This window comes from Sclerotinia sclerotiorum, genomic scaffold (assembly GCF_000146945.2).
Source record: "Sclerotinia sclerotiorum 1980 UF-70 scaffold_19 genomic scaffold, whole genome shotgun sequence".
Taxonomy (NCBI): domain Eukaryota; kingdom Fungi; phylum Ascomycota; class Leotiomycetes; order Helotiales; family Sclerotiniaceae; genus Sclerotinia; species Sclerotinia sclerotiorum.
Window position 1 is genome coordinate 289,082 of NW_001820817.1, and position 20,491 is coordinate 309,572.

At 41.7% G+C, this 20,491-nt stretch overlaps 9 protein-coding genes across 9 annotated transcripts; 3 read left to right on the forward strand and 6 right to left on the reverse strand.

Annotated features, from left to right (window-relative positions):
* Positions 1-36: 36 nt before the first annotated feature.
* Positions 37-386, reverse strand: SS1G_12143 (predicted protein; the record flags this gene model as incomplete). Its single annotated transcript, XM_001587064.1, has 2 exons — positions 37-180; positions 345-386. The coding sequence occupies 2 exons, from the start codon at positions 384-386 to the stop codon at positions 37-39; spliced, it is 186 nt and encodes a 61-aa protein (XP_001587114.1).
* An 843-nt stretch (positions 387-1,229) lies between these two features.
* On the reverse strand, positions 1,230-3,080 carry SS1G_12144 (hypothetical protein; the record flags this gene model as incomplete). Its single annotated transcript, XM_001587065.1, has 3 exons — positions 1,230-1,490; positions 1,539-2,928; positions 3,040-3,080. The coding sequence occupies 3 exons, from the start codon at positions 3,078-3,080 to the stop codon at positions 1,230-1,232; spliced, it is 1,692 nt and encodes a 563-aa protein (XP_001587115.1).
* Positions 3,081-3,586: 506 nt separating this feature from the next.
* SS1G_12145 (hypothetical protein) lies at positions 3,587-4,678 on the forward strand (the record flags this gene model as incomplete). Its single annotated transcript, XM_001587066.1, has 1 exon — positions 3,587-4,678. One exon carries the CDS (start codon positions 3,587-3,589, stop codon positions 4,676-4,678), a length of 1,092 nt encoding a protein of 363 aa, XP_001587116.1.
* Positions 4,679-7,650: 2,972 nt separating this feature from the next.
* On the forward strand, positions 7,651-9,944 carry SS1G_12147 (hypothetical protein; the record flags this gene model as incomplete). Its single annotated transcript, XM_001587067.1, has 2 exons — positions 7,651-7,761; positions 8,058-9,944. The coding sequence occupies 2 exons, from the start codon at positions 7,651-7,653 to the stop codon at positions 9,942-9,944; spliced, it is 1,998 nt and encodes a 665-aa protein (XP_001587117.1).
* A 1,519-nt stretch (positions 9,945-11,463) lies between these two features.
* Positions 11,464-12,822, reverse strand: SS1G_12148 (hypothetical protein; the record flags this gene model as incomplete). The annotated part of the gene is made up of 1 exon (XM_001587068.1): positions 11,464-12,822. One exon carries the CDS (start codon positions 12,820-12,822, stop codon positions 11,464-11,466), a length of 1,359 nt encoding a protein of 452 aa, XP_001587118.1.
* A 306-nt stretch (positions 12,823-13,128) lies between these two features.
* SS1G_12149 (hypothetical protein) lies at positions 13,129-13,641 on the forward strand (the record flags this gene model as incomplete). The annotated part of the gene is made up of 4 exons (XM_001587069.1): positions 13,129-13,158; positions 13,309-13,380; positions 13,436-13,510; positions 13,564-13,641. 4 exons carry the CDS (start codon positions 13,129-13,131, stop codon positions 13,639-13,641), a joined length of 255 nt encoding a protein of 84 aa, XP_001587119.1.
* A 259-nt stretch (positions 13,642-13,900) lies between these two features.
* SS1G_12150 (predicted protein) lies at positions 13,901-14,612 on the reverse strand (the record flags this gene model as incomplete). Its single annotated transcript, XM_001587070.1, has 3 exons — positions 13,901-14,079; positions 14,153-14,267; positions 14,436-14,612. 3 exons carry the CDS (start codon positions 14,610-14,612, stop codon positions 13,901-13,903), a joined length of 471 nt encoding a protein of 156 aa, XP_001587120.1.
* A 277-nt stretch (positions 14,613-14,889) lies between these two features.
* SS1G_12151 (hypothetical protein) lies at positions 14,890-18,289 on the reverse strand (the record flags this gene model as incomplete). The annotated part of the gene is made up of 4 exons (XM_001587071.1): positions 14,890-15,100; positions 15,156-17,960; positions 18,020-18,205; positions 18,267-18,289. The coding sequence occupies 4 exons, from the start codon at positions 18,287-18,289 to the stop codon at positions 14,890-14,892; spliced, it is 3,225 nt and encodes a 1,074-aa protein (XP_001587121.1).
* Positions 18,290-18,707: 418 nt separating this feature from the next.
* SS1G_12152 (hypothetical protein) lies at positions 18,708-20,139 on the reverse strand (the record flags this gene model as incomplete). Its single annotated transcript, XM_001587072.1, has 4 exons — positions 18,708-19,719; positions 19,767-19,842; positions 19,899-19,984; positions 20,111-20,139. 4 exons carry the CDS (start codon positions 20,137-20,139, stop codon positions 18,708-18,710), a joined length of 1,203 nt encoding a protein of 400 aa, XP_001587122.1.
* Positions 20,140-20,491: the final 352 nt, after the last annotated feature.

A 20,491-nucleotide genomic window follows, 5' to 3' on the forward strand; every position in this document is an offset into this window, starting at 1 on the left:
CCTCAGAACTATCAACTCCATGAATCCATCCCGAGCTCATGCCAGCGTAGCAGCAAGTTGTACGGGGATAATTCCATCTCCGCATCCGATATCTAGAATAACATCATCGCTTTGTACATCCAACCAATATAGAACTTTGGTGGCGAGTTTGGGGACGAAAGACGCGGAGTTTTGGTAGGCCTTTTTGGGTTTGGTTTGATTAGGTTATTGTTCTTTTCTTTTGTTGCTTTTTGGGGGGTGCGGTGGGTAGGGAGAGGGAGATTTCTTATTGTTTGGGTTTTATATCTGATTAGAGATATATAAAGAGAGAATAGACAAACGGAAAAGAAACAAGATGTAAATACCGTCGCAGACCAATGATCTTCACGTTTTACTTCTGCTCCCATTTCTTCCAACTTCAAAATCGAAATCGAAATCAAAATCCGAATCCAAATCAATACCTGTATGCCTAATATCAGTCAAATCCACGTTCAAGCCCCCAAACCCAATATACAAAAACTCAACTCCAAGTGCCTCCGAATTCATACACAGTCAAATTTTAGACGCATCACATCACATCACATCACATACCTATCTTAACCTCATCACATCAAACCGTAGTCAGAGAACACACGAATAGAGGTAAGGTTACCTACTCGTATAAACAAAAATATAAAAAAATAAGAAGATAAAAGAAATAAAAAAATCGTCCAATATCTATCTATCTATCTGGCCTATATATATATTTCTTAAATAAAAATATAATACAAACACAAATAAAAATTCATAGATCATGTATACATGTATGCATACATATATATATATATATATTCACCACATTCTAAGAGTCGAGGTTACTTGAATAAATAAAATATCCCATGATCAGTCACGGATGTAAGTTGACTTAATTAGTACTCCGATTTCGGCGTTGTGAGAGATAGGGGATGGAAGCGAATAACCTCAGTTTATCTCTTGAATGGATGTATGATTACGTATGATACTGTTCGCTGCTCTCCGATTGCGCTTCATAGAGCATACTCCTGTCTTGATACTGTGTTAGGTTCCTGCCATACATGTTCATCGGATTCTATACCAGATAGTATTGATACTTTTGGAAGGTATTTAGTAATTCATTTTATCAAGCTGAATCTATGTACTCAATCAAATCCATGCGTAATGTAATGTATGTCACCTAACTCCGATTTCGCTCCCAAAAAAAGCTGGCCGCCATTCGTAATGTATCCTCCTTCTTAATCGATCTCCAAAAGTTCATATTTATTTTCACCCAATAAATTTTCGATTCTATGCATAATAGCAAGTACCTTCTCCTCCTGTAATCGTTGACCTACTACTTGAATTCCGACTGGAAGTCCATGCATAGCATTTGCATCATAATGCTTATAGGCACCATATGCGACCCCATTTAGAGATTTGAGGGAGAAATGTGAAGGAAGTTGATCGAGCTCTTTGTCGACGTGGGTTATAGGCATGATACCTGTTGTGTAGTCGAGCTATTTGAATGTTAGCTGATTGACAGAAAATATATGCAATGCACTTACAAGATTGAACAAGAAAGTGTAACCACAACTGCTAACTGCGTCTTTCATTCCGTCGTGAGGTACTGCTGGTGTTGCATTTGGTGGAGTGATCATGAAGTCAAGTTTCACTTCTTCCTCCCACCAAGCATGAAACTTAGCTTTGTAAGCTTCCCTCTTGGCAACAAATTTCCACTGCTCATAAGCAGATTTTTGATGCCATTCTTTGATTAACCCAGCCCAGATATCGTCCCTTCTGACATACTTAACCCAAGCCCAATACACCCATTTGAATGGTCTTGGTAAAGACATAAGCCAGCTCATTGCCTTTGCTCCTGGATCTTCCCACTCGCCAGTTCTGAAGAATGATTTAAAGGTCCTGCAACCGTCCGAGTTGAGAAGTTGTGAACCAATGTAAAGTGCTTCATATGGAGCTGGTGGATTAACATCATAAACTTCATGGCCATCCTTTTCAAGTGTAGCTACTACCTCATCCATAGCTCTCATACAAGCGGGACTTGGATCAACGACTCCATCGGTTCTTAACACACCGACTCTAAACTTCTTTTTTTCGCTGAAATCCCTCCATACCTCCTCTCTCCATGGAATGGGATGGACACTGTAATCATACCTCCATGGTTGCATACCAATCATAGATTTTGTGAAGTATGAGAGATCTCCCAAAGTTCTTGTCATAGGACTAAACACACTAGGAATACCCTCTTGACCTGGCATACTAGTGCACACCCCATTCTTAGGCCATCTTCCAGTTGAGCATCTCAAGCTATAAATTCCCGAGAAATGAGCTGGAACTCTAACCGATCCAGCAACATCTGAACCAATTCCAATTCGTCCACCACCAGCAGCTAACAAAGCAGCTTCACCTCCAGTAGATCCACCAGGTGAATATTTGCTGTTATGAGGGTTTGTGGATCGTCCCCAAAGATCGTTTGTAGATTCAAAACTTAGTAATGTAATTGGAAGATTCGTCTTGACATATGGAATTGCTCCAGCATCCTTTAGTATCCTCACCAAGGTCCCATCCTTTTCTATTTTGTTGCCAACGTTGCCACTATATCCCACACTTGTATCGAAACCACCGACTACAATTGAATCTTTTAGACTTATGGGAATACCTGCTAGAGGACCTTTCATATCGATACTTCCATCGGTTGTCCAACCTTCAGCAGCATCAATCATAACTTCCGTCACACAATTTGTTTTCTCATGAGCTTTGAGGGCGGCTTTTCCGTAGGCGCGTAGGATATCGATTGGTTGAATAGCTTGGTTGTGAACATCTTGAACAAGTTCTTCAATTGGTTTTGATAGCACTTGTCTTTCTGAATTCGTAAATGCTCCATGATAACTTGTAAGGTTTTGTATGCGCTGGGCTCGTTCTGCTTGTTTGAATTGACTGTAATGTAGTGTTAGACATTGATGGAGGATCTCCCGACGGAGTGGAGTTTCCTCGAGGTTGTTTTGATAACGATAAGAAATGACAAATGACAGTGGGACGAATACTTACCAATCCCTCCGATGCTGGAAATAATCAAGTAAATAGACCATTTTGACTATAAAGCAGCAGAAGCATAAACAGCAATTATATGAAGATATATGTATGCAAGATGAAGGACAGGAATATAGAAGGAAGAAAGGTAGAAATGTAGAAAGGCTGGTGTATGGAGGGGAAACTTAAAGCCATTGATATCCGGGATGCAGGACTTCCGTATATTGTATTGTACTGGACTGGGGAACCCTTTCCATGGATAAGCGGCTGCACATTCCTAAATTGGTTTGGAGAGCTAGAATACCTATCCAGAGCTATCTACTTGCTCTAGCTACCTAGATAGCTAAGACTTACCTACGAGTCTCCCACCTGTCAAATTTGTCAATAACAAGCGTAATGCGGGGTATAGTTATCAAGGCCAAGGCCAAGACCAAGGCGAGAAATATGCCACCAAACAAACAGCCCATCATTCCCTGGTCACCTGATTTTCATCTACCCCTCTTTTAGACTTCGTCCGACCTGCCACATATGTAAGTACCTAGGTAAGATTACATATTCATTCAATATGTCTACCACCTCTACCCCATATTCTTCCACTTCGACGCCAGCAACACTAGTTCATGACGGTGCCATTCACGACTTTGAGGATCCCCTTCACGAATACGACACACCACCCACAATACTAATGCCGGGCTCAGAACATCTGCTCATTTGTACGGCGTGTGGTACACAATTTGATGCTGAAGATCGATCCATTCTTACCAGATGTCGAATATGTGATGATCCTAGGCAATTCGTTCCGCCGACTGGTCAATCCTTCACAACTCTTGCGCAGTTAAAAGCTGGTGGAGAATATAAAAACAAATGGAAACAATTCGGAGACGATGAAAGATTTTGGAATATATGGACCGAACCTAAATTTGCAATTGGACAACGAGCGATACTGATCAAGACACCGCTTGGAAATGTTTTGTGGGATTGTATAACATATTTGGATGATGATACGGTGGATTGGATTCATGGATTGGGTGGATTGGCGGCGATTGTGATATCTCATCCACATTATTATACTACACATTTGGATTGGGCAGAGATATTTGATTGTCCAGTGTATTTGAGTTGGGAGGATAAGAGTTGGCTGAATCGACTTGACCGGATGGGAAAGGCAAGGACATTTATCGAGGGGAAAGAGGAAGATCTTGAGATACGGGGTGAGAAGACTGGTGTTAAGATGTTGAAGCTTGGTGGCCACTTCCCTGGGAGTTTAGTGTGTCTCGCTCATGAAAGATTACTGGTAGCGGATACCTTGGTAACGACACCAAGTGCTTTGGGAGATTGGAGTAAAGGTCCTGGAGGAGGGAAGAACACAAGACCGGATGGAATGAATAGTTATGCTTTCATGTGGAGCATACCCAATATGATACCCTTGAGTGCGGATGAGGTAGTTGGGATGTGGGAGGTCTTGAAGCCGCACAGTTTCTCGAGTACACATGGAGCTTTTATGAACATGGATGTGGTAGATGGAAGTAATGGGAGCGATAAAGGAGTTAAGCAGAGAATACTTGAAAGTATGCAGATTCAAGTGAGGAGAATGGGTTGGAATAGCCATATTTTCTTGAAAGAGAATTTGAAAGAGCTGGAAGAAGAGATTCTATGATACCAATGATAATGATAATGATTCTGATACCTGTTTATTTTGCCTTAAATCTGTTACATTTAAATTGATAATTTCCAAAACCGGTTGCATGTAGAAAATTGACCATATTATATGTCACATCGCTCAAATGGTAGAAGCCAAACTGACTCCACTGTCTAGTTACACCTTCAATATCCAACTTGATTCTGTTGGTTAATGCTATTTCTATACCCAAATACAATTTCTTTATCTCCTCCATCTTTAATTATATATTTCAACAGCTTGAAAGGAACGGAGATAGCATCTAATTTGATTTTATCATTTATTATATTCTCGGATATTTTTGTCTAGAGCTGTAGCATTACCCGTATACAGCTTTATATTTTTTCTGATTTATAAGTAACGTGGTTTATCAGCGAGCGGGCCATATCACCGAGCGGGCCACTTTTACCTCAATTTATCATTTCAAACCCATATTATTTAACAACAATTAAATCAATTGATTGAAACTATCAAGAATCTAATAATCTAGGATCTATTATACTATTCTGACAAGTTCTTGAATTATGACCAGTCTTTCCACACTTACTACAGCATCGACTAGTAGATGATTCCCTATTAAAATTTCCCCCATTTTGACGCTCGTCGCGTTGAATCTGATTATCAACCTCTTGTTGTGATAATATATCTTCAGCTTCTTGTCCAGTAAGTACTCCTCCATTACGTAGTTGAATTTTTTTAGCGCGTCGACGTTTACTTAATACCTCATTTGCTCTTCGAAGCATACGATTCTCAGCACTCAAAAGTGTAACTTCATGTGCTAATCTCTCTGTACCTTTAACTAAAGCTTGTACAGTCTCAAATATAGGTGTAGGAGAGCTTGATTGATGACGAGTTATTCGAGCTTTTACTAGAGTTGATTGTAAGAGAGCCTCAGTTGGATTATGAGGGGTTTGAGAGATCCAGGAGTTGGTAAGTTCCAAGGAGGTAGATGGAGGGGTAGAAGTACGAATCCTAATATCTAGTTTTGAAAGTATAGATTGAGGATCGAATGGTATTAGTCCTGCTCCTCGAAAACCAGCTTTCATATTCTGAATAGTAAATGATTGTAAATATGCAGCTTTGAAGGCTATAAAGAATTCAACCTTGGTAATATGATTGATATGAGCTTTGATAAATCCTTCAATTTGACAACTATATGAACGTTTGAGTATGCCAAAACACCCAACATCGAGTGGTTGAGTTAAATGACTTGAATGTGGTGGTAATTTGAGGCATATAATATCATTTGATTTGCAATATGATTGAAAAGGTATTGATTCATGGCTTTCGTGCCCATCCAATACTAGCATTCGATATTTGCCCTTTCTTTGACGAATAGTATGTTTATCGAAATGCTTTAACCATTCTAACCCTGTTTCATTATTCGTCCATCCATTGGAAGTAGGTTTAATAGCCCAATCCGCAGGAAAATCGGTTTCGGTATACCAATTGGAAAGATGAACTTGTCCTTGAACTACCAGAAATAGAGGTATAATTTCACCCTCTCCATTGCCACATATAATTGCTGTAGCCCACTCTCGATTGCCTGGTTGTATTGCCTTGCTTCTACCATTTCGTTCAGCACTAGTTACAACCATTCCAGAGCATATTATACCCATCATGAAGCCGGTTTCGTCGAAATTGTAGAAATCAGAATCGACAATACCATATTTCGCCCGCATATTCGATACCAATCTAAATCACTCTTCAATAAGCTTGGGATCTTCGCAGAGAGCTCTTTGAAAATCATAAATGCGATTAAAACGCGTCTTTAATTCTGGACATCGTTTAACAAAGCGATGAGCCCAGAGCTTTCCAACCTTCTTCGCACCCCGCGATTCGAGGATATAATTCGCCATATCTTCTACACCATTTAATTTAGGTGCAAACCCTCTCTCATCCATATCGATTATATACTGGATAAGCACTTCCTCTTCTAATTTGGTCAAATTATGACTATTTGCTCGAGATTCGATACGAGGGGTAGTACCGTCCATTCTGCGCTGAATCTTTGTACGCGGGATATTATATAGCTTAGCAGCCTTCCGAATGCTTAATTTTTGGTCTTTATTGATAGCTTCGATAGCTAAAAGTATTCGACCTTCTTGATTATTCGATTCCATAATATATTGTTGATAAATCGCGTATTGAAGTTGAAAGATATAAATTGAGGTAAAAGTGGCCCGCTCGGTGATATGGCCCGCTCGCTGATAAACCACGTTATATTCTTTGTTAAAAGGAATAGAAGTTACCGGTACTAATCACGTGTCGTGATTAGTAATACGGTTACCTAAACAGGCTAGATTAGATGAACCATAAGCAGGCATATTGGTCCCCTCCGAGGATACCAAGAGGAGATCTTAATATGCCTACAGACGTAGTAATATAGTCAATATAGAGGCCTCTTCCACCCAATCTTTTAATATTCTTATATATCTATTATACTTAATGAGATGATGCTTCTAATTCTTAATTTGGCTTCATTAAAACATTCTAGATTAAATTTAAACTACCTAGTAGCACCAAAACTACCCCAGCCAAGCCCCTGAAAATCAACCCTTATCCACTGTTATCGCGCCACTTCTACAGGGTCAATCTAGGCCCTATAAGGTATATTGCTTCTATATATATCTCACAAGCTGAGGCTTCAACACTAAAACTTTAAATTTAACCTCACCCAATCCCCAATTTTAATTCCCCTAAGCTCCAAGCTGAATCTCCCAGCGTCGTAATAATAATAGATGCTCAACACAAATCCCATCTGCGCCAATTCTATGCACAAAATACGAATTCCACCCCAGAATCTACCGTCCACGCAAGCACGAGTACGTACGTACCTTAATATAACAACATTCTTGTCATCATTCCTTGGTACGGAGCTACGGCCAAGGAGGTCAGTCGGGTATGGCATTCAATTGTAGGTAGGGGAGCAACCAAATTGGAATTTCAGAATGGCACCTTTTACTTCACGTTCTCAATATACCCATTCGACGCGCGATCATTTTAGAGAGCCTCCTTCGGTTTTTAGGAGGTTGTTGTTGGCGCTGCCGACGGATTTGGCGGTTAGTTTGCAGAGAATGGCAGATCAACGGAATTTGGGTGTGGTTGGGGGAATGCTATCGAGGGTATCAAGGTCATTGAGGGGGTGGATGAGGGATTGGAGTTGGAGACGTTTTTTTAGTTTACCACATTTACTGGTCTGTGTGTGGGTGGTGGTTCTATTATATGGAGAGCGCTGGGTGTTTGAGGAAGCTGTGCGAGCTTGCGCTTGGGAGGAATGGGAGAGATGGGTGAGTTTTCTTAATGGGGTTTTTGAAATCATTGACGACGAGGCTGATGATATATTTGATATGAATAGCCTCCAAATACTACACCGCATCATTTAATATTTTTGGCAGATCCTCAACTTACGGATCCGCATTCGTATCCAGATCGTCCATGGCCTTTGTCAACATTTACAATATGGCATACGGATAATTATATGAAGAGATCTTATATACAACTTTCGAAGCAATTACATCCAGATACTGTATTTTTCTTGGGAGATTTATTTGATGGTGGAAGAGAATGGAAGACGGCGCATGGAAATTCAGAAGACCCAGCATGGGCAAAAGGACGTCGCCCAGCAAAAGAGCAGAAGCATGTTGAGAGTTGGGGAAGAAGATATGGAGAGGACTATTGGCTGCAGGAATATGGTCGCTTCTCTAGGATATTCTCGGACAACTGGAATTTGGGAGGACCAGAAGCTGGAGTTGGGCAAAGGGGACGAAAGCTAATTGCTAGTTTACCGGGAAATCATGATTTGGGGTTCGGTGCACAAATCAAGGTTCCTATTCGTGACCGATTTGAGGTCTACTTTGGAGATGTAAACAGAGTGGATGTTATTGCGAATCATACATTTGTTTCTGTGGATGCGGTATCATTGAGTGCTGGAGCATCAGATCGTCCAGTCAGTGAAACTGCACCCATCACCAAACCAGTCGAGGACTTTTTGAACAATGTTCAAATTACCAAACGAAAGGCCGTGGCTAGAGAATTGGATTTTCAGGCTGGAAAGGAAAGGGTTTTGCAATATTCTCATTCCGTTCAAGATGCGGAATTGGCCGATTACGAACATTTACCAACTCTTGACCCTGGACCAAATGGTGCTGAATTTCCTACTATCCTTCTTACTCATGTGCCCTTATATCGAAATCCTGGGACTCCATGTGGCCCTCTTCGAGAACATTGGCCGCCAACCCCTCCACCAAAAGGTCAAACTACCCCGGTTATCCCTGATCATAGAAACGCCATTAGTGTATCCCGAGGCTACCAATATCAAAACGTCCTTAGTGATGATGACTCTAGAAAACTCATCTCAAAAATCGGTAATGTCGTTTCTGTCTTCTCAGGTGACGATCACGATTACTGCGAGCTAGTACATCCAGAAGATAAAAACCATGCACGCGAAATAACAGTCAAGAGTATGAACTGGGCAATGGGAATTCGTAAACCCGGTTTCCTCATGCTGAGTATGTGGAATCTAGTGGGGGCAGATGGAAAACCATTACATTCAATACCTACAGGTCATGGTGCCGAGAATACGCATACTTCAAATACCATGGAATCCCATCTTTGTCTTTTACCCGACCAAATAGGTATTCTCATAAACTATGGAATCCTAGTCGGAATATCCCTCATCCTCCTCATCATTCGAGCAATTCTCGTCCCTTTTACAAACCTCATCCCATTCGCTTCTTCACCCCCCTCAAAGAGTCCTACCTTCGAATCCGAATTCTCGCTCCTCCCAACCAGCATTAAAGATCTCAAACGCAGCGAAGAAGAAAAAGATCGTTTTAGTAATTCTTCAACTTCTTCTACATCCACGGTAAACAGTTCCGCAACTCGTACATCTAGAACACGCACCTCGAGTCCGGCAAATGGTTACGGTCTCCCGGCAAATTCTCACGGTATCCCATATCAACAACAACAACCATTAATAGAAAAAGCGGGATATTATGGTGGATTAGAAGGAAGATTAAGGTGGGAGAGTGAGAGGGAATTTGAGAGGGAAATGGAGTTGGAGAGGAAAAGGAAACAGGAATTGGAAAGGAGGAAAAATTATAGACCTTGGAAAATAGTGGTTTGGTGGGGAAGATTCAGGGGGACGGTGCCCGGACGTATGCTGAGGGAAGTGGGTGCAAGTGTTTGGAGGGTGCTGTGGGTTGTTGGGGGTGTATTTCTATGGTTTACTTGGTTTGGGTAGTCTATGGTAGGGTACGCTAGGGTAGGCTAGGCTTGGGTGGTAGTGGTAGCGGTAGTTAAATGAGTTTGGGGCGTTTTTTGTATGCATTTAGGAGCGTACTTACTTGCTCACTTGCTGCTATTTAGTTTCTACCTTATATAGAATCATTTTATATTTTACTTCTATTTCTACTTGTGACCAAAAGGGTGTTTATAGACCAGCAATTGTATTTAACTTAGAATCTACAGGTGAAGAGCACCTGTAGATGGGGATAGCTACTCTATATATACACAAATGAATAGCCTAGCCGCAATAGCTAGGCAAAAAGAAGTCATATTTATTCCTCCAATGATCTTACTTTACCGATAACCATTGATACCTAGTACTTGTCCGGATCTGATCCTCAGGTCACCTAAATCGCATACTAATCTCGAGTAATCGTATCATGTGTGGACATGGTTAATGTACCTGAGGTTTCTTATATAATAAAGGTGGGAGGAAAGCAGGGATTTCCGTCACAACGCCTCACACCTCCGGGTCACGTGGCATGCCCCGTTTGTATTTAATCATAGGAAAACTCTCTACTCTTGTTTTCCTTCTTCTTTTCTCCTTAGCTTAGTATTTTCTAATACAAGATACTTTACCCAGTATTCTTGAGTGTGACAGAATTAATGATTATAAATTTATGATATTTAAAATACTTAAAATACTTAAAATACTTAAAATACTTAAAATACTTATTTAAGTATGATGTCGATTTGAGCGAGATGTTATTAATGGAGTTGATTGTTACGACGGGCTACACAACTACCATTACACGACCAAGGCACGTGATTACAAGTGATCAGTAGTGATCATTAAGGATCACTAAGGATCACGGTATAGGTGATCATTGGTGATCATAGAAGCATGAAGGTCTATATAATCAAGATGGATTTCCTTTGTATAAAGCTTCGTGCTCAAGATCAATCATTTAGTATACTCTACTATTAGTTACGAATTGCATATCATTATTGTCATTACTTTAAGTCCCTACTTGACGCCTAGTTATAAACCTATCTCGAGAGCCTAGAGCACTTCCACGTGATCTAGACGGCTACCCTCGTAACATTGATGTTTGAGTTTGTGTTGGTTTTAGTTCTTGATAAGAAGTTTGGAGTTGTAAGATTGAGAATATTGAGTTTGGACTTTCGGGTTTTTAGGTATTGATTGATGAGTTATAAGAGTGTTTGTTGGTGGGGATATGAATGAGAGTATGGGATAAAATGGGGATGGGTAGGGATAAGTAGGTAGTGAGGGGATCTATCTGGAAGGGATGGGAGATTGGATGGGGATATCTTGTATGCAGAGGGAGTATTTTGAAGAATTTATCGATTTAATCATGGGGTATGAATCTGATAATTTTACCACTAATTTCTCCATATTCGCACAGGTAAAGAAGCGGATTAAATATAAATACACTCGAGTATAATAGAATATAATCTATTAATGGTATCAATTCCCAACTCCAAATTCACCACTATCCTCTAATTAATCCCACTCACGACCCATCAACCACCTCTCCCCTCCCTACAGGCGTATTCCCAAAACTCTCCAAACCCCTATCTCCACCTCCAATCCTCTCTCTCACCATCTCATTACTCTTATCAACCAATTCCTTCACATCAGTCATTTCCAGTTCCTTCACCTGAGCATCTGCTTTCAAAGACGAATATCTCTGTCCCGCCTGTGTTAATAGTACTTGAACTTCCTCTTCCCTTTTAATAATATCCGATTTTTCCTTTTGACCTTCTTCAATCTTCTTTTTCCTCTTGGAAAGTTCGAGTTCCATTGTATTTAACGTATTTTGTAATCTTTCTAGACACTCTGATAATACAGGTATTGGAGTAATCCTAGCAGGAATCTGGTTTTCTTCTCTGGCAGCTGCTGCATCATCATGTTTATGCAATCCGTCCATGCCAGCTCTTGTTTGTGCAGCTTCATATGCGGCTCTTCTTTCTGCTTCTGAATTATCACTCTCTTCATCTGAGCTACCTTCGGCTTGTTGAATCAAATCTGCCATTTCTTTCTTACGACGACGTCGTTCCTCACGTTCTTGTTTTTTTCCTAGAGAAATCCGTCCATCGTCTACGAATTCCTCAAAACCTTCCATGATTTCTTCATCGTCTCTAACCAATCTTGATTCTGGTTTCTTTTGTCGAGGAAGAAGTGACAAATTTCGTCCTCCATCCGGTTCATCATCATTCAAAGAAATGAAATCTTTTTCCCTAGCCATCCTAGCCCTCCTCTCTTTCTTCTCCCTAATCTCCGCCTCCGTAGGTATAACGGACGCCGTACTTCCCCCAAACTCCCCAATCGTATCTCCATTCCCCTCAAAATCCACAACCATAGCCCCTTCCAACTCACTCGCATCCAAGAACGGTTCCTCTCCTCCCCCAATCTCCACATCTGCCAATTCTTTCATAGCACTAGCCTGCGAACTCTTCAATTCCTTCAAGTAATCCTTACTATAAGTCGGCCTTCCCATTCCCGAATCCCCATCTTCATCTTCATCCCTCGCCCTCATCGGCAAAGGTAATCTCGCATTGCTTTTCTTCGCATTTCCTTCTGCGACTTTTCGAGCAAGAGGTTTCTTTACCAAAGTAAACGATTCATCATCCTCGAGATTTTCGGCATTGGAACCGGATATGATGTCGCCTACTCCAAACGAGAGACGTGATGATGCCGGTCTCTTCTTCTTCTTAAAGGGAGTAGTTTTGACTATCGGAGATTTGTCTGTAGCATTGCCATCGCTAGGAGTATCGTTTTTGGGCACATCGTCCCCTTCTTGCGTCAAGTCATCAAATGCGATACTCCGGCGCAAATTGGATTTCTTGAGCGGTTTTCGAACTGCCGACATCTTCTCTTCTAGTCAAACTTTCTTTCCAGCTCAAAAAGTCTACCGATCACCTCTTTGTATAAATGCCTCGTAAAATAGAAATCATGCACTCCAATTGTAATAAACAGAGACGCGCTCAAAGAAGCTCTGCCTCGCCATCTACGATAAATAAAATACCATCTTCTTATCACCACGTGACCACAAACTCCAGCCTCACGAAACCTCAAGCAAGCCACAAAATTTTGGAGTTGTTTCTATCTAGAGCAGGCAATCAAGCTTCCAATTTCACGACATCTACACGACGAATATACCAAATCTATCGTCAACATGCCTCAAGCTCAGCCAGAGCTTAAAAAGGTGTGTGTGATTCCCGAGGTCCTGATGAATGAAAGTAGAGAAGAGCGAGATTGAGGAACGCGACAAGGCGATCGATTGAAGCTATTGCGCGAAAGCTAGTGGAAGGGAGAATGGTTGGAGAATTGATTGCTAACTCTGTTGTCCGTGTAGTATCTCGATAAGAGACTATTTGTGCAGTTGAATGGTAGCAGAAAGGTCATTGGTGTTTTGAGAGGTTACGATGTTAGTTCCGTCTCGCGCGCATTCCAAATCCAATCTGGCTAACAAGATGAAATAGGTCTTCTTAAACATTGTGCTAGACGATGCAGTTGAGGAGAAAGAGGGTGGTGAGAAAGTGAAGATTGGAATGGTTGTATGTAGTCGCATAGCCACCGCACTCAGATTCAGAGACTAACAGGGTATCAGGTTATTCGTGGAAACTCAGTCGTTATGCTCGAGGCATTGGAGAGAATAGGTGGTGGAAGGGAAAACAGAGGAGATTGAGAAGGGAGGTAGGAATTTTGAGGATTAATGTCGAGATTTTAAGGAATATGAAGGAAAAGAAATCGAAGATTACATCTGGACCAGGGCGTTTACAGGCTATATGAATACAAAATTGCATATTGAGGAGCACGGAAGAAGAAAAGACAATCTTTTTGCAAGATGAACCATGGTTTCAATAGCTTATACCCCTTCTAAAGAAAGTTCTGCACCTCATTTATTCAATGTCGTGGAATCGACTGGACGTGATACTCCGTCCCTCTTACTTAACCTCCTCCCACTTCCCCCCCTCAAACCCATCCATAAACATTCCCTCAAACTCCTTCACCCAACGCTTAATTCCACCTTTCAAGACAAGAACCTGAATATTACTCTTCTTCCCAAACTTCGCTACATCATCAATATAATCCTGCATCCAACCAGCACATCTTGGGCCTCTACCTGACGACGAACCTACACCTCATTAACATCCCTCTCTCCCATTTCCAAAAACTAGAACCACAGAAATACATACCACAATAAAAAATAAGCTTCGTCATTCCCGCCCTATTGCAAAGTTCAAAGAGCGTCTTCCGCGTTTGATAAAAACTTTGCGCGGGAAGATTAAGTGAGGTTTTGATCGTTCCGCCCTACGAATTTACACATAATTATCAGAAACAACCCAGCTCAGCCCCAATGATTCCCATAGAGGCATATCACCATATCACCCTACCATCTATTATCCCTCATATACACATCCAAGCAACTAAAACAGATACAAACTCAAAAATAAAAACAAAAAGCAAGAAATAACATACCACCCAATCATCCCTCCTAACATCCACTAACAAGAAACTTCTCGGCTCAGATGTAATATCCATATCATCCAACAACTTCATCACATCATCTGCTGTGATTTCCGGACATTTTGCTCTTGCTTCTGGAAATGCTTTCCACCATGGAGTTTCTGATTTGATATCTTTGGTATCCGTCATGATTCTTTTGATTTGAGGTGAAAATTGTGCAAAAGAATTTGAAAAATTTTGTTTGGTGGAGGTTGTGTATCAGGCAGCCTTTTCACATGCGGCTTGCCAAGGTCATGAATTATTGAGTACTTTGTCGAGGTTTTGATACTGTCACTGTCAAATTCAAATTCAAATTCATATACATTGATTGAAGGTGTCATTTTTTAAGAGATATTCTATATCATTTCTTTCATTAAGTACAAGGTATATACAGGATTTTAGATTACACGAATGGGAAACGAGAAAACTAATGACCCTTTTTAGAACCCTTCTTTGCTTTTTTATGCGTCTTGTCACCCATCTCCTGTTCATAAATTTCTGCTGCTGATTCGCCTGCCTTTCTCTTTGTTTTGGCACTCTTTACACCGACTACTATATCCTTCTTTCCGGATTTAGCAGCATTTTTAACCTGCTTCTCGGCTTCTGCCCAACCTGGTGCTCCTGCTTCGATTTCATATCTGGTCAATGGATTAGCATTTCAATTTTCTCAGAGTGCTGGAATTAAAGACATACTGGTCCAAAGGGAGAGCATCAATAAGCTCCCTTTGCTTTTCTTTTAAAGCTTTCATAGCTTCATCTCCACCTTCTTCCAATTCTTCTTCGAGTCCTTGTTCTAGGGGCACAAATCTGTCATCTACAACTTCATCATCCAAAGCTCCATTTGCATCTTCTCTGCTAACACCGATGCTTTCGCGCCCTGGCATCTCAGCTTCTATAGCCCCGGAAACCAGGTCGCCGAAGTGTGCACTCATTTTGCGCATGATCTTAATGAACATGGCTAATAGCTGGGAGGACGGAAGTGATAATTCCGATTCGATGGCTGTTAGGTCTTTTCTTTGCAGACCGACAGCAAGAAGTATCGATGATTGGATACCCGTGAGCTTTATATCAGACTTCAAACGACCAGTGAAATATAAGTTCGCAAGCGTTGGTATGAGATCTAGAATGACGTGGTAGTCAAGCATATTATTTGCATAGGATTCTAAGCGCTTAAGATCAAATGGCGACATGAGTTTGTCTAACTCGGCTTTTGAAAGCGGCTTGGGTGCGGCTTCTGGGTCTGATTTTGAACCAGCGTTTGCTGATTCGTCAATACTCAAGGCAAGGACGGAAGGGAATTCGCGGAATTGGTATGAAAGGAGAGACAAGAATCTGCGATGGAAATCTCGAGAGAAAGCAGACTCCCAGTCTCTATTCTCACTATTTTCCAAAGTGCGAACCATAACACAGGTGTGCTCTCCAGTCAATTCGTTCGGCGTTTGTCGAAGATAGAGGGGAACAAACGAGGCTCGTTTCCAAAATCTGTGGAGAGGTTGAGTAAGTCCGTAGCTGACACCAATATAATCGAGATTATCGGGTCGCTTCTCCGATAGCTTCGAGAAGAGGGGTGGCATTTTTCTTATATCCCTAACCTTGATGTTGTCGTCAAGAAGGGATGCACTAGTCAACTCCTCGTCAGTGACACGAGTAATTGTCTCTTCCACGTAATCATTCATATCCTCTGAGAGGTTAGCGAATTTTCCTTCATAGAAATCAGTGAGAAGTTCGAGAGCTTTGCTTCCATATCCCATCTTGATATAATCAGGATTTGTTGCTATCCGAACCACACGTGCTCCGGAGAGACCAGCGAAATCGTCATCTTGAAATTGCTGACTGACCAACCAAGGAATGAGATCACCAGCCGCTCTCTGACCTCTACTCAAGCTGTTCATTACACTTTGCTTGCTGATCTTTCCTTCGAGAGCCACTTGGATCACACAGAGAGGCTCTGGTAAGTGTCTACTGTTCTCTTCAATAGGTGGAACGAGTACAAACAGTTGATGAGCAGGAGCATCACTCATCAACTGAAGATCATCTGGCGTATTCTTGTAATGACTAGCGACGTAAAGAGCAATCATTTGTTGCAAAAACTTTTCGGAAACATCGTGGAAAGAGAAGAGGGTATCGCGATTGACGTTGAGCAACTGACACTGTGAAGGATCTGGGCATCCTTGAAGGGTATTCAATCTCGATCGAGGTAAAGTGGCATCGAGACAGAGTAATTGATTGAGCCACTTCTCGACGGCGTCACCTTTTGCATAACGAATTGGCTCAGACAGCGTGATCTCTCTTAGCGAGCGACCTCCTGAGAAGCTATTATCAGCACCTTTAGCAGCCGCTTTACCACTTGATCGATCAGCTATCTCAACATCCTCAGTTCCATTTGTCGTGCCTCTAGATTGTTCTCGGAGTTGTTTGATCAGTTTCAAAGATAGAGACCTTCCAGTACCTTCGTAACCATTGATAGTGGACGCCATGAATACCAAATAAGGACCCATAAGCTTCTTGACAAGTGGTAGTGGTATCGCAGCGGCTTCATCAATGACTAATAATTCGGCTTGTCCGAGAACGTGCGCATCTTGCGGTCTGATATATTGAATTGTTTGACGATGTTGACGATGTATGTTCACTCGAACAATTGCTTTGTTAAAATCGGGATTTGTAGATTGTATGATTGAGTAGTCGACGTGATCCATGTAGTTAAGAGCATCAAACCCTTTGAAGATGAACTCGAATAAAGTCTTCAAGTTCTCCGGACTTGGGGATGTGATGAAAATATTGCTATATCCATGCGCGACAGCTGCTGCTACAGCAACACCAAGAGCTGCGGACTTTCCACGTCCTCTGCCGGCAGTTAACGTGACAGTGTTCCTCAGCGTCTTTTCGGCGATAGCATCCACGAATGTCAGAAGGGCTTTAGCCTGGTCTACAGTCTTCGCCAAAGTAACGAGTGACCCCACTGGTTGCGTGTCTTGTAAGGCCTCTTTCATGTTATCCAATTCTATCTGTGATTCACTTTTCGGCTGGTCCAAATCTGGCGGAGGCAAAGCTTTCACGTTCTTGCCTCCGGATATGGGTAAAACATTCAGCTCATCGTCAATTACCAGGCATGATTCGCATTTCCCAAGGGATAAAATGAATCGTTCGTTGAATCTCGCAGTAACATCATCGTGCGCTTCTGTTCGGTATCGGGAATGAATATCCATAGACAGTGTGTATAGTTGCTTTAAACTGTTCATGCCTTTAAGCAATAAAACCACAAGTCCACCACCCTCAACTGTTTCAATCGTTCTGGCTAAGAGATTGGGTGTAATGGCTTCAAAATCCTGCAATATACACATTCCGAATGTGTTTCCCAGGATTTTTTCGGTTTCCTTGTAGTAGACATATCGAATGTTGTGCAGCGACACAAACAACTCGAATGGATCCTCTGTGTTAGCTTCTCTGATTCCGCGTTTGATGTCTTTTTTGATTTTAGTTTCTCTCTTCTTCCGATGACTATAAGCAACAAGTACGTCAGTATGCAGCTTCAAAGTCTAACGGATGTCGATACAGACCTCGTAAAACCTAAAAGCTTATTTTTATATGCCCACATAACCGATTTGTTCTGTTTCATGTCCATACTAGACATAATATAGTGTAGATGTACAATAACATCTTTTGTTCTGTCTCCAACAACCACAATGAAGCTTCGTTTCTTCTCCTGTATGCCATTGCGAATGAGCGCGGGGATGCGCTGATCTCTATTATTATCGAATTAGCGCTCAAGAGTGATAAAATGTGTAAAAGTTGTTCCAAACTCACACTGCTTTGCGTTGGCCGACCATATTTTCCAATTGTTCATAGATCGAAAACCTTTTTGATGGCGATATAAACACCAACAAATTGAGGTATTGATGCGCCGGAACTTTTTTTTGGTGATTGCACTTATCTCGAACTTTTTTTCGACAGGGGCCATGCGAGGCTAGAGCTTTTATAGTTTAGTTCATATGCAAGGCTACTATAGGATAAGAGCACTTTTTACGAGGCTGAGCAATTGTATGAATGAGACAAAACGAAAATAGCGCTGAGGACTTTGAAATAGAAGATCTAAAGGGGTGTATTAAAAAGCTTATGGGTATTTTAAATCGTCTCGTGAGACTTTTATCAGACTTGAATCTATGTTCCTTCATCGCCGATCATGCTTTTTGATACTCCAAATATGTGCCATCCAAATCCAAATTGTAAACAATTTTTAGAAACCTTTTACTGTAAAGATTCGATGACAAGAGCGGAGGCTCCACCCCCACCGTTGCAGATACCAGCAACACCGATCTTTGCCTTTTGTTCTCTCAACACATTGATCAATGTGGTGACGATTCTAGCTCCGGAGCAACCAAGAGGGTGTCCTATAGCAACGGCACCTCCATGGATGTTGACCTTGGATTCATCCAATCCGAGAATCTTCATGTTTGCCAATGCGACAACCGAGAAAGCCTCGTTGATCTCATAGTAATCAACGGCTGAAGCATCAATCTTGGCATGCTTCAGAGCCTTAGGAATAGCCAAAGATGGTGCAGTGGTGAACTTGCTTGGTGCCTTTTCAGCATCACCCCAACCAAGAATCTTTGCTAAAGGTTTAAGACCGAGTTCCTTTAACTTAGCCTCCGAGACAAGGACAAGAGCTGAAGCTCCGTCGTTAATTGGTGCAGCATTTGGTGCGGTGACAGTTCCTCCGTTAGGCATGAAAGCAGGTCTCATGGCCTTGAGCTTCTCAATGTTCAAGTTCTTAACCTCGTCGTCTTTCTCAACCTTAACATTTGGCTTGCCGCGGCCACCGCTAACTTCAACTGGAACAATCTCGGTCTTGAAGATACCGGCTTCAGTCGCCTTTTGTGCTTTTTGGTATGACTTGATGGCATACTCATCTTGTTGCTCTCTGCTAATGTCGTGATCAACATGGCACTCTTCAGCAGCCATTCCCATATGCTCTTTCTTGTTGTAGGCATCGGTGAGACCGTCCTTGAGAACACCGTCTACCAAAGTTTGGTCACCATACTTGGCACCATTTCGGAGAGTTGGAAGGTAATGAGGAACATTAGACATGGACTCCGCACCACCGGCTACAACTATATCGGCGTTGCCAGTGATGATTGTCTGAGCGGCAAGGATGATTGCCTTAGTGCCGGAAGCACAAACTTTGTTGACGGTGGTGCAGACTACACCTTCAGTGAGGCCACCAGCAATAGCACATTGACGAGCAGGGTTCTGTCCCAAGCTGTCCGGATTAGTTATCTTTCCTTTACAAAGATGTGATTAACTTACTTTGCGGACAAAACATTACCAAAGAAGATTTCTTCAACATCTCCGGGTTTGATTTCTGGTACACGTTCAACGGCAGCTAGATGTTCGTTAGCCCCAATGTTTTATACGCTCACAAAGATCGAATAAACTTACCCTTGATGGCAATGCCACCGAGTTCAGTTGCAGTCTTGCTAGAAAGGGAACCCAAGAATGAACCGATGGGTGTTCTCACAGCGGAGCTAGAAACATCGAATGATCAGTATTTCTCAACTATACCGTGGTCACGAGTGTAGAAGGGGAAAGATATCCAGAACATGGTCTAAGTAGTAACAATTCTGAAAATCAAAAATGTACAGGAAACTTACACAATATAAACTGGAGGAACTGAAGACATGTTTATGGGCAAAGTAGAAAGTAGAAGGATGAAGATTTGAGATTCGTAAATATTATTTTGGGGAATAGGAATCAACCTCAACAAAGATGTGCCAATATTTATGGTGAGGGCGGTGAGTTGGAAGAACAGTGGTAAGCCCCACTAATCTAGCCTCGAAATCTCCTGCCGCTTTTGAGGTTGTGCTTTGTATATGTTTAGAACAATGTGAAGGGTGATCTTTGAACAGCGTGCATCACAGATGAATTCACAAAGGCGGCAATAACATTAATTAAACTTGAGTTCACAGAGACGGCAAGAATAGTAATCAAAACTTGGAAATCCCCGAAGTCGGTATGAAATCTAATCTAATCAA